This window comes from Erigeron canadensis, chromosome 1 (genome assembly GCF_010389155.1).
Source record: "Erigeron canadensis isolate Cc75 chromosome 1, C_canadensis_v1, whole genome shotgun sequence".
Taxonomy (NCBI): Eukaryota; Viridiplantae; Streptophyta; class Magnoliopsida; order Asterales; family Asteraceae; genus Erigeron; species Erigeron canadensis.
In genome coordinates, this window is record NC_057761.1 from 56,464,770 (window position 1) to 56,478,666 (window position 13,897).

Below are 13,897 nucleotides of genomic sequence, written 5' to 3' on the forward strand. Positions count from 1 at the left end.
TTTGAACACATATTCTGTATTCCGAATATATGTAACTTTTATTTTCGAAAAGAATGTTGGTATATTCATTGCATTTTTAATTTTATGTGTTCTTAAGATACAAACTAAAAAACCATTTTTAAAACCAACCCACAACCTATATATTGTAAATGCTTATTGATAAAATGTAGAGTTTTTTTTGATGTATTTTGTGTTACAAAACCAACTAACAAGTGAAATCCTTATTGACTATTCCACCATATAGTTCAATCCTACAGAACAACTATACATGCCCAAATTAGAACCGAGGCTATATTTGTATGCATGTATACTTTGCTACAACTTCATGGACTATTCCAAAATGTAAAAGATATAACTTCAATTTCTTAATGTGCGCATCAAAGCATATTAGAATTAACTATGTGATTCTATAATAGTTTTTGTTTTTATCCGAACAAAATTTGAACATTTCTATACTAGTCAACAAAAAAATAATCCTAAAATCTTAGTACAAGTTGTACCATTTGCATGTATAGTTGTACCTATTCCTGGGTAATAATGAAGTTTTGGTAAAAATTCTGAAAGTGAAAGAAAACCTTTACAAGACCCTTCTTTTACTGCATACAAGACCTACTTCTATGAAAGAAAATCTTGTCTCATTTGCATTCCTATTGGTCCAAAAACTAATATTTTGATTAATTTAATAAAAAATGTTTTTTGATATTTACTAGTACTTGCAATACTTCTGATGAGCCCAAATATCATCCAATAAGAAAACGTAGGCGGTTAGAGAGTGGAATAGGAGTCAGTGATTTCTGGTGGGTTCCTGCCAAGACATTTTATTCATTTTAATATAAGTAAATCAGTTTTAAATTTTATTTTTTTAGTGTTTTTTTGTTTGGTCTTCAAACCCCACAAATATATTTATACTTTCTTTGATATTTTTAAATAATATAAATTTTGTCTTCAAACCCCACAAAGAGTACACAAAGGAGTTATATTGAAGGGCAATATTTTTTTGTGCTTAGGCTTTATATTGAAGTTTTCAAGAATTGTTCACAAAAATAGTTTCTTTTTTTTTTCTTCAAAAAAACCATTAATCAACATAGGAAAGGAGAAGCAAGAAAAGAAAGCTGAGACCCCATAACCATATATATGAAGATCAAAAGTTGAAATGCTAAAAAGAGAGACAGAAAGTATATATATGTAGGGAGAGAGAAAATTAGACATGTTTTAGAAAAAGACTGGACCTTTATTTGGTGGCTATTCAGATGTTACCTTGATATGATAGCTTTGATCTTCTTCTCAGCTCATCATCTTTAAGTTCTTAAATACACATACTCTCACCTGAAGAAAAAGTGTAAGTCTTTTTTCTTTCTTTTTTTCAAATTCCTTAAACCTTGTTAAACACTATTATGAGATTTTGTGAACCATATATACCTTTTTCTTGCTTATATAAGAATTTTATAATATGGGCTTTTGTTTATTTACTTAAATGATATGCAGATTTCACAATCTTGAAACAAAATGGTGTGAAAGAAAGGTTCTTGCATGGCTAGTCATAGAATTGGAGAGACTGGTTTGTCAGACTCAGGGCCTTCACACCATCACCATCATCATCATCATCATCAACACTTGCCATACTCTGTTTTTCCTGCCTATAATCCTCCAAATATAGCCTTCATGTACAAAATTCCCAGTTTTTTTCTTATATTTATCCTAAAGTTTTAGTCTTTTTAACATGGGTTTCAAGAAAAATACCTTCTTTATAGCGTATACTATAATCCTCTGTTTTTCATGACATTTTTTTTCCAACTTTTTATCATCTAAAATTTCAATCTTTTTCACATGGGTGTCAAGAAAATTACTTTCTTTATAGTGTTATAGTTATAACCCTCTGTTTTTCTTGACATTTTTCTTCATCTTTTGTTAGAAATCAAGAAGGGCCATCTTTTGATTTTGGTGAGCTTGAAGAAGCTATTGCTCTACAAGGATATAAGATCCATAGTGATGAAAACAAATTACGTATGCTTTTTATTTCTTCACTTTAGTTCATGATATCATACTTTTCTAAAGCATAACAAACTTAACCCTCATGAACACACACTACTATGTGAAAAAAAGGAGAGTTTGAAAGTGTCAAAAAAGATGTGGGCTTTTTTCGTACCCCCAAGTAAAAAAATTTGCATGATTATAATTTCTACTTACTCCTTTTCTATCACCATTAAAACTTATAAAAATGTGCAAAAATAGAAAGAGAGAAGAGGATTAGGTATATTACATATATTATATATGTATTGTTTTGTTATAAATTTCTTGATGATGATGATCAATAAAAGATATTTCTTTGTATGTGATCTTGTTGCAGCTTTATACACAACAGTACCAAGGCCAGCAGCTACTCTGGACATGTTCCCTTCTTGGCCTATGAGAGATCATCAAACACCAAGAGTAGTTCTTTTTTACCTTAATAACCAATCTTTGACCATTTCTTATTGCCATTTTCTTACATTCACATAATTAGTAAAAAAACAATTTTCTGCTTCATTATCTCTCAACAAGTTATCCCTTTTTTGGTATCATTCAAACAATTTTATTTTTTTTTTTTCTGATTCCCATGCCAAATATTCAATCTTTATGAGATTTTTGTGTTGAAAACATATCTTTTTATCAAATATAGCATGAATTTTAATATCCACATTAATTATTCTCTTTTTCTTGGTGTTTTAGCTATTCTTTTACATAATTCCTCACATACATATTCTAAAGTTTGGATTTTTGAAACTTCTTTTTTTTTGGGTATTCAGCACTACTAGTTTTTTTTACCCTTAGTTTCTCACATACTAGTTTTTTTTATAAAAAATAACTGTATAAGATTTTTTAGCTATTTTTGTGATTAAAAAAATAGACATTTATGTATTTGTGTTTTGAAAAACAGGGCAGTAATTCAAGTACGTCAGGATCAGCAGTAAATGTTGCAATAGCAAGTAAACCAGAGGCCCATTGTCCTTCTCATATAGAACCAGAATCTCCAATCAGTAGTAACAGTAGGAAAACATCTTCTGATCAACTACAAAATCATCAACAACAAGAACAACAGCAACAAGTTTTTAGGCAACAGCTACAACAACTTCAAATACCACAACAACTCGAGATGGAAAGCGAAGGAGGTAGCCCTGTCACAACGGGCGGATCATCACATTCTCAACAAGCCCTCAAACCCTTCTCGGAAAAGGTTCCGTTTTTACCATTACTTAAGAAAGTTTTCCTATTTTCCGTTTTTTATATCGACTCATAGGCATTGCTTACATTTTCTACTATACCATTATATTACTAACTTAGGAAATAATATGTTGGTCTTGTTATGGTAGGCATGACAAATGAAATAATAGAGGATAAAAAATGTATATTAACATACTTTGTAAAATGATGTCTAGATATGAATAAAAAATGTACTCAAATATCCCAACAAACTATTAGAAAATCAAACAAAGAAGTCATTGTTACTCAGATATGTTTCACTGACATGTAAGAATGATGATAGAGAGAGAAAAGAAAGGCAGAATCTTTGAGACAAGTTTTATCACTAAAATGGTGACTTTGTTAAACTTTTTAACACAGCTAATGACCTCTTAATTAAAGCTTATTTTCACTTCTTCCAAGAACAGTTGTTACATTTTTAGCTTTTTATAGCAATTATTACTCAAATCCCCATAACTTCAGTTCAAGTCATTTCTTTTCTTGGAAACTTGATATTATGTGATTTGTATAACCCAAAAACCCATGTATATTCGACAATTCTATTGTCTCTTGCATTAGTGTAATACGAGTAACTAATAAGTACTTTTGAACATTTTTTATGTAGTAATAATACGTTTTCATCAGCAAATCTTTAATATATATATAATTTCGAAAAGCAGCAAATCTTTTATATGAAAATTAAAAAGAAAATGAGAGATGGTAATGCAATAGTACCCAAAAAATAAAATAAACCACCCTGAAAAAGGAGTCTTAGATGTTGAGGCTCAGCCGCACAGGCCTTATGTTCATTTGACTCTTTTGAACAGGGAGATAATAAATGTATCATAACTTTTGATTTATATATCAATTGATTTTAATTTTAAAGTACAATAAAAGAAGGATTAATTTTACTATGCTGTTTTTATGCAGAGAAAAGGAATTGGTTCAACATCAGAGAGAACACTGGATGCCAAGGTTCTTTTAGTTATAACTACTGAATTTTTGAACCATGCTAAGTACTTCATCAAAGTGTCTACTATGTCCCGTGTAACTTAAACAAGAAAACCAATTCTGCTTGTCCGTTTTTTTTATCCAATAAGCCAAATTTTGCGTAATAATATGTAGTTTTTGACATATTCTAAACAAATATGATACTCTGTATTTGAAAATTAGTTAAGTTAATAACTTGTGCAAGCTTTATAAGTAAATTAAACGCTGACTTATAGTGTGTAAACTTGCTGTTGTTAACAGACATTGAGGCGCTTAGCTCAAAACAGAGAAGCAGCAAGAAAAAGCAGGCTCAGGAAAAAGGTTTCTTAAATCATCAAATAAAAATCATATGACTGACTTAAGTTAGTTAAAGTACGGTCTATATATTTACAGATTGTCGGTTCAACTCTATTGTTTGCAGGCTTATGTTCAGCAACTAGAGTCAAGCAGAATAAGGCTAACTCAACTTGAACAAGATCTTCAACGTGTTCGATCACAGGTTTTTTTAGTAGATAATATATTATGCTGTAATCAAGAGCTCATGGTGTAACGGGTCATTACCTTTAAGAAAAGAAATTAATAATCGAAATTGACTGTGCTATATATTTAGGGGCTGTTTATGGGAGGCGGTGGAGGTGGTGGAGGGAACATTAGTCCTGGTAAGTGATTTGGATTATTAGATTAATTTTTAAAAAAATTTACTAGAGTTTAATATGCAAGTAACATATGATATATAATGTGTGTGTAGGTGCAACAATATTTGACATGGAGTACACAAGATGGCTAGATGATGATCAAAGACATATGGGCGAGTTGCGTAAAGGATTGCAATCACATTTATCAGATGGTGATCTTCGTATCATAGTAGACAGCTTTATTGCACATTATGATGAGATTTTTCGGCTAAAGGGAGTGGCTGCTAAATCTGATGTGTTCCACTTGATTACTGGAATGTGGACTACCCCTGCCGAACGCTGCTTCCTCTGGATGGGAGGTTTTCGTCCCTCTGAGCTTATCAAGGTTTACTATCTATAACTTCACACTTTGTCCAAAACTTTGGTAGTTTCGCAAAAACTATGATAAGCTTGCAAAAGAAACTGTTAAGTAAAATGGTCTAAAAAGTCCGTGTTTTATCTGTCAGATGCTAGAACTTCAACTTGATCCATTGACAGATCAACAAGTTGTGGGGATTTATAGCCTGCAGCAATCCTCACAACAAGCAGAAGAAGCCTTGTCACAAGGTTTAGATCAGCTACATCAGTCATTGGTTGACACAATTGCTAATGGGTCCGTCAATGATGGGGTTCACCATATGGCGGTTGCACTTGGAAAACTAACTAATCTTGAAGGATTTGTTCGTCAGGTAAATAACTATCTTTTGGGATGGAGAAAGTAATACTTACATATGTTCTTTCTTCTAATCGCTGTATTTAAATCAACTAACTTATTAAACCATAGGCCGATAATTTAAGACAACAGACGCTTCATCAACTTCATAGGATATTGACAGTTCGACAAGCAGCAAAATGTTTCTTGGTGATTAGTGAGTATTATGGGAGGCTAAGAGCATTGAGTTCCCTTTGGGCATCTAGGCCACGCGAGTAAGATCTTGAATTTAGTACTAATATTTTCATTTCAGGGAGAAGAAGTTTTTTATTAGTAACATATGTAACCGTAAATCATTCTTCTTATTTGGTAGGGCGATGATAAGTGATGAAAACTCATGCCAAACAACGACAGATTTGCAAATGGAACAATCTTCACAGATTCATTTTTTGAACTTTGGATGATGAAATGAAGTTGGTGATCTATTGTTGATAATTCAAGGACATGGCCATTGTTTGTTTAAGCTACTTAATTTCAGAGGATACATATTAATTAGTTCATTGAGGTTTTATTCTCTGTTTCTCCTTTTGTTATTTCTTTATCTAGCTTATCATCTTTTCTTTTAGTTTTCCTAGAAATCAGTATTCAGACATTTATGACTATGTTATCTTGTAAATGGAAGAAGGTAATTGTCTCAGTGAATGATAGTTGCTGGTTATTTTGATGAACAAATTAAGACAAACACCTTGAAACGACAAAATTGAACAAGATGAGTGACATGGTCAAATAACAAGCATACAAATGAGCGCGATGATAGGCTTAATTGTTTATCTGATCGAATTAACGTATGTTATTGGGAAAATAATGGTGACATCAAGTTATCTTTAGGCACCGATATTCTGATCAGTATTATCTTGGTTTTGGCTTCATAAAACTTCCTTGATCAATAATCATTGTTTTGTCCCCGGGCTACATTAAACTTTCGATAATCAGACTTCACAGAAATTGTTGTGAAACTAAAACTTTTAATTGTACATAAAACGATACTATCGTCTAGGCATGCCCAGATGGGTTGGGAAAGTAGCTAGCCGAGTATAAACATTTATTCTAGTTATGAATGTTGGTCAAAATAAGGGTTGTTTCTTGATTATGCTACAAGATTCAAGACAAGCAAAATCATTGTTGAAACTAAAAAAAAAACGTAGATTGATAGGAACCGTTTGATCCCATGTACCGAATTGGTACTCTCATAACCCCCAGCCGGGATAGTGTCAAGGTAATTCAACCACTTAAATTCAAATCTGCCTCTGATAAGATTCCAGGTTGCTCTAGAAAGTATCCAAGAAGATAATACTAGTATTTGTCTTCCAATTCTAAAAGAGGATTATATATGATTGAATAAAAGAAGTGAGTAATAACTGTGATGAAAAGGTGGTTGTTCTTTGATTTCATGAAGGGGTTATACCCAATAAAATGCATGAATGGGAGACAAGATTTGAATTATACTAATTTTTAAAGAACTATATTGGGCTTAATATGGACCAGATGATATCTAACAATCACAACTTTTTAGTTTAATAGGGAAGAAACTTTTCGAGTTGTTAGGGTTGTTTTATTGTTTACATTCCCTCCAAACATCATAAACTTTTTTTTTTATTTTAATATATCTATTGGCTGGGGATTGGTTTTATATTGTTTTGTGATGTGATGGTGCCATACGTTGGTAAAGTTGTGTGAGTTTCTGATTGCTTTCATTGTCTACAGGCTGTTAAAATTACTAAGACCCAATCAAGAATTCAATCTCGATAGTTAGATTGGAAAAAAAGATTGTGTCTATTGGTCTGGATTTATATCGCTAAGGTTTTTAAGTGATTTAGCAGTGTATTAAAATTTGTTCTAAAGTCAAGTACTCATTACAAGATCAGTGATCGAGATGATCGCTAAAGAATCAGAGTAAATCGTTAGAGATATAATCTACAATTTTGTCAATTTCTGTCAAAACTTGGTCAATTTGGTTGAAACTCAGATTAAAAATCAGTTCGAGTATTGGTACATTTGTGTTAATGTTTCTAAACATACTTCGATTTTTTTTTTTTTAGAACAGCAGAAATATACTTCTAGGATTTTATGCACAGTTCTATGATCATGTGAACATATCGTACACATAATTTTAAAATTTATGAGTAAAAATTTCAATCCGAGTCGCGAGCTTTACATATGTTTTTTTAGTCGGATCAAATGAACACCTACAAGGGATTCGATTCTCTTTTAGGCTTCCTCAATTGCTCAAGGAACAAGATGAAATAATGCTTTTGTGGAACGTCTTCTGGCAAGGGGCTTAGGCATAGGATGAAGTGGACGACCGGCCGAGTTCCGATATTTTTTATGTATGTATGTATATATATATATATAGGGGGACAATCAAATAAGAATAGTTTTAAAATAAGAACGGTGAGAACAACTTAAAATCATCATTTTAAGTTGCAAATATATATATATATATATATATATATATATATATATATATATATAATATGTGTTAATAACTAATCCCGTTAAAATTTTTAACAATTATCCAAAAGTTAAACAAATATTATCTCTAAATATATATAAAAGAGAAACACTAATTCGTAATTGGAGAAATATGGACCCTTAGATTAAGTTCAACTTTGTTAGGTCCAGTTTTTTACTGGACTAGCTCCAGACTTGAAGACTGGAGTAATCCTGAAGATTTGTCCAGAAATTATGGAAGTCCAGTAAGTGTCTACTTGTACAGGAAATCTGGAGTCTTTCAGATTTGCTTATTGAACTTCACTCGAGTCCAGATCTACTCTACTGAAGAACATTCTCACTGAAGACAAAGTCTGAAGTTTGAAGAAGAAGACTGACATGTGGCGGATCCCACTGCCAGACTTACTAGATCAACAACTGGAGTCCTTGTCAGTATTCTAGACCTTACAAGTCTGAACACTGATTACGAGGAATTGACTTTATGCCTTTACACGCTTTTACCCGGATATCTCTTTCGTCCCTTGTAAAGGTTTTACACACGTGTAAAGGTGGTTGACTAAAAGGTGACAAGTCACTATCAATGTGACTTTATCCTTGTACTTTTAGTATTGCATTTAAAGAAAATACCAAAGTTCCTTAAATGCTCCCAACCACATTTGTACGGCAAAATAATCACTGTAGAGATTATTTTGCCTATAAATACCAAGTCATTTTCCTCTTTCAAATTACTTTTGCAATTTGGTGAACTTGCCTAAATACCCTCGATCCAAACAGTTATACTTCACAACTTTAAGTATTTCGATCAAGGAGATTATTTAGCAAGTATAGATCACTTGTAATTCATAAGGTTGTTTAGATACTTACCTTGGTATTATCTAGGTTCCGCAACAACCTTGTATTTTGTTTATACATCAATAAATAAAATACACATTGAAAATTACTTTCGTGTTCCACCTTTATTTAACTTGCTTAAGTCTTGTATTTACTTATTTATATTCTTGCACTTATATTTACGTAAATACTAGTCCTCATCTAGTGTATACTTGACTTGTTGTATTTTACACTCGTGGGTTAAACCATCGGTGAAGGACTTCACAAACTTTTAGTTAGATCCATTAGATCAAATGATGATGTCATATACCTTATTTAACTTTTTTAGTTTTAAATTTATTTTAATAAATTTAATTTATTATTATTTCCTTATTTAAGTTTGTAGACATTATTAATTTATGTTTTTAATGATATAATTATGGAAACTTATATTTTTATTTTTTATATCATTTTTTATCTTTAAAATTAGTTTTTATTCTTTTTACAATAAAATTTTCTTTTTTTTAATGTAACACGTTTTTATCAATTTATATTTTTGAAAAAAAAAAAGGTAAATAATGCCTAGGAACCCCTTAGTCCCATAGAGGAATTTTTCCTCTCAAGCTAGCGACCATGCAACGCTGCCTGGCGGTGAGACCCTAGAAACCTTGGCTGGTTGAATATGCTTTTGCAGGGATTCGAATCTGGGTGATGTTCCCACCAAGTCGCTTTTTAGGGGGGCAGGTGGTCACTGGGTTGTAACCCATATGGTTTATTTTTGCATAGTTATTTTATCATATAAGGAATAAAATTTGTTATAAGGATTTTTTTACATAGCATTTTTATCATATAAAGTTTTTATCATATAGTTATTTTATTATAAGGATTTTTTTACTACATTTTGATGCATTAAAAGTCTATAAAACTAACATAGTGTATAACTATATATCATTATTTAAGTGTTTAACAACACATTGGTCTATCAAAATCAAGAAAATCATGTTTTTTGTTTTGTTAATCCATCTTGGATGCATATTCATCAAAATGATGCATCCAACAAAAAACATGATTTTTTTTATTTTGACGGATCAATGTGTTGTTAAACACTTAAATAATGATACTTAATTATGCATTATGTTAGTTTTATGGACTTTTAATGCATCAAAATGATGTTTTTAAGTGTATCCACCGTTCTTATTTTAAGACTGTTCTCATCAGAGTGTTACCCTACACTATATACACATATAGGTATAATATAAAGTAGAATTATGGATTATGTTAATCAGACATAATTTAGAAATAGAATAATTTAGATTTGATTGCTACAATGAGTCAAGAAAGACTTAGCGGGTTGGCGATGATATCGATTGAGAATGAAATATTAGATAATATAGACTATCAAGACTTGATCAACCAATTTGTTATAAAATTTATCATCGTTTTTATATCTTAGTTTATATAATTATAATTGTTACCCTTATCCTCCGGGATTTTTTTTTCTTCTTGGCCAAGGTCCAAAAATCCGCATAGAGAGCTAAAGGCTACATTGTTGTTGAAAGTTTTATTATCTGTAAACCAAATTGACAGCTATCCTATCGAAATCTACAAAAACACCGAAAGTACAAATTTGAATTATTTAAAAAATATACAAACTTTGCAAGTGTATCATTTATGAGTTTAAAAAAAAAATAAAGTTGTTGACAATGACTTGTGTAATGAAAGTATGAAACTACCCATTAATTCTTTAAAAACAATAGTTATTATGATAAGTTATTATATTTCAAAAAAGTTATTATATACTTAATTTAAATATAGGTTGGACTTACATTATTAGGTTTGGGACTAGCTCGATGTTTATTTTGGATCCGTTACGTGAACAAACAAGTTGCAAAATAGAATAGGGTGACAATAGTATAAACGTAAAAATGGTCATGATCATTATCAGCGTGCTCACATGTTTTGTTTATTAAATTAAATTATTGGGTCAAATCTTGCACACATTATTTATAAGTTATAACCCATGTTTAACAATATTTGACTATGATTAGTGCTATTTATCTAATCAACATCAAAACTGAATTTTTTTTTTTAAAGGTGAATTTCGTTGAAAACTTCGTGTCGTGATTCGACAGCGAGAAGTCTAGCATACGTTGTCTTAACTGGATCTGCGCTAGAGAGCTCCCTCGAAATAGAAATCCGCCCGAAGGCACGATGATTAATAGGGATAAACTCTGCCCCTTCAGACTTGAACCTGGATAAACTCAAGTCAAACCCTCGTAAAGGGACTTCCTTATGTACTCCCCAATGCTTGAACTCAATACCTTATAAATAGGGATGGTCTTTTAACCATTGAGCTAATGCTCAAGTAGATCAAAACTGAAACTAGCGGCATATGTTGTTTGTGATGGCCGATGAAGTACACTAGTATTTAATTAGAAAGACAAATATCTCAAAAGGTGAAAGTTTAAACGAATATTCCAGTTCTCCAAACTTAAGTCGATAGCTTGAACTACTAATAATCTAGTTTGATCTCTAAGCTTATTTGGGCATTTATCTTCTAATCTTTCTTCTAATAGCAATAAATCTTTTACCCTTATTTTCTTTTTCGTATTAGTTTTGTTTATCTTATATCTTGTAATAAAATGTGTGGCATTGTTGTATCATTCGTGAAATTTGACTTTTGTCAACCCGTTAGTTTTGTGTACATTTGATTAATGATGATCGTTTATTCATTATATGAGCGAGTTTGGCTATAATTTAATTGTGTTCAAGGTGAATATATATATATATATATATACCCAAGGTTTTTTACCCGCACGATGTGCGGATATTAAATTTATTTTTTAAAAGTTTTAATATTGACATTGAAATCAATAATATATATAATGTTCAACATTTAAATACCAAAAAAAATTTAAACTTAGTTGAACATATTTAGAAACCTAATGGTGTTGTGCTACTTGGATAGTAAAAATTAATTTAAATGAGATTGACAATACCTTGTGGCTGCAAATTTGCTCTAAATATCGTATTTGATCAGGAATAATTGTAATAACAATCCATGTTTTTAATAAAACAATTGCTACCCGTGAAGGAAATGAACCCACATAACCCGTAACTTCAATGAATCGAATTGTGATATCATTATCTAGTTAGAAATATTTAAGTTCATATAATGAAATGATTTTGATAATATATGATTTGATTAAATGAATCCAAGATCAAAAAAGTTAGATAAAGAATATTGCCTTTATAGGGAAAAAAAAGATATATAGAAAATTTAAACTCATATTTAAGTTTATACGGTTTTAGTTTTCTTTTTTGCATATGGGATTTGTTTCTTAAATATAAGGGATTTGGTTTCTTAAGTTTGTATATAAATATCTTTTTTATTTAATATTTAATGGATAAATATTGTAAAAAATGTGATAATGACACATAGGATAAAAACTTGTGTGACAAATTTTAAAAATAGCTTTATATTGAAGAGGGCTTAAAAAGGTTAGGATATCTATTGTTTTAATATATATATATATATATATATATATAGTGAAAAGTTATTTTTAGAACCCTTTATTTGCAAGAACTTTTGAGAACTTTTCAAATCAAGTCTAACCGATGATTATTCTTTACATGAAAATTGTTTTTTGATTGTTTTCTGAATAACTTATGTGTAATTTTGAAGTTTACAATTGTGTGGAGGCATGGATTATCATCCGTTATACAATTATGTGGAGATTTGGATTCTTGATCACATGTGCACGAATATTGCTATGATTACATGTGATCGACTTGCATACAAGTGATCATAGCAATATTCGTGCACATATGATCAAAAATCAAAATCTCCACATAATTGTATAACGGATGATAATCCATGCCTCCACACAATTATAAACTTCAAAACTACACATAAGTTATTCAGAAAACAATCAAAAAACAATTTTCATGTAAAGAACAATCATCGGTTGGGCTTGATTTGAAAAGTTCTCAAAGGTTCTCGAAAGAAAAAAAAGTTCTCAAAATAACTTTACCCTATATATATATATATATATATATATATATATATATATATATATATGATGATCGTTTTTATTTTAGTCAAGTTGTGTTCGCATGATGTTCAAGGTGTTTTATATGATCGAATGGTCATTAATGAAAGGGTCGATTTCTTATTTGTGGTATAACTAGATTAATTAAGTAATTGGACGCCCTTGACCCATGACCCACTTAGTGACCCAACCCCATCCCCACCCAAAGTCTTACACCTCTCCGCCAATCATTCATTTTCTCTTATCTTTCTCTCTCTCTACATTCATTGCAAGAGTTTTCTTACAACTCCATCTTCCTCTCTAAATTTAATACACTGAATTGAATGTTCAAGTAAGATTTTGTTAGGGTTTTTCATCATCATCATCATCATCATCAATTCTTCAACATATTAAAAATTTGGGTTTGTAACTGTAAGGGTTCCTTCAATTCGGGTCAATTTCGGGTTCAACACTTGCGTGGAAGATTTGGTAAGCTACATTCGTCTCAAGTTCATCATTTTACAATTATAAACTTGTTTCATAACTAAATCTTGGGAGTTCTTGGTCAAGTTTGGGTCAATGGATGATTTAAGTCAAAATTAGGGTTCTTGGTAACCAAATGGGTCAAAAATCTAATTAAAAGCTTGATTAATGTTTTGAGATAAAAATTGTGATGTGGGTTATGTTCATGAAAGTCTAAATATGTCATTTATACTTCAATCAAGTCTTAGGTCCCTTTAAAACCGATTCATAGACCAATTAGGGTTCTTGAGGTTCGAAATGGGTCAAAAGGGAATTTTGATTGATTCTTGAGTTATGGAATGGATTTATGAAGTGGGATACGTTTGATTTTGGTTGTTTATGTCTGAAAATGATATCTAAACCTTCCTTGGTCGATTCTTGAGTAAAAAATGGGTTATGGATGTGTTTTTGGCCGTGTTTGGCTACAAAGGTTGTGCAGGTCGACCAATACTATGCGACTCATAAGATCCTATGAGTCTTATAACGCA

General features: G+C 30.9%; 1 protein-coding gene across 1 annotated transcript; it reads left to right on the forward strand.

Annotated features, from left to right (window-relative positions):
* Window positions 1-1,177: 1,177 nt before the first annotated feature.
* On the forward strand, window positions 1,178-6,095 carry LOC122584920 (transcription factor TGA9). Its single transcript, XM_043757003.1, has 13 exons — window positions 1,178-1,339; window positions 1,486-1,664; window positions 1,913-2,004; window positions 2,348-2,430; window positions 2,918-3,214; window positions 4,150-4,194; window positions 4,471-4,530; window positions 4,631-4,708; window positions 4,820-4,868; window positions 4,958-5,229; window positions 5,351-5,572; window positions 5,668-5,810; window positions 5,909-6,095. The coding sequence occupies exons 2-13, from the start codon at window positions 1,531-1,533 to the stop codon at window positions 5,997-5,999; spliced, it is 1,566 nt and encodes a 521-aa protein (XP_043612938.1). The 5' UTR covers window positions 1,178-1,339; window positions 1,486-1,530; the 3' UTR covers window positions 6,000-6,095.
* Window positions 6,096-13,897: the final 7,802 nt, after the last annotated feature.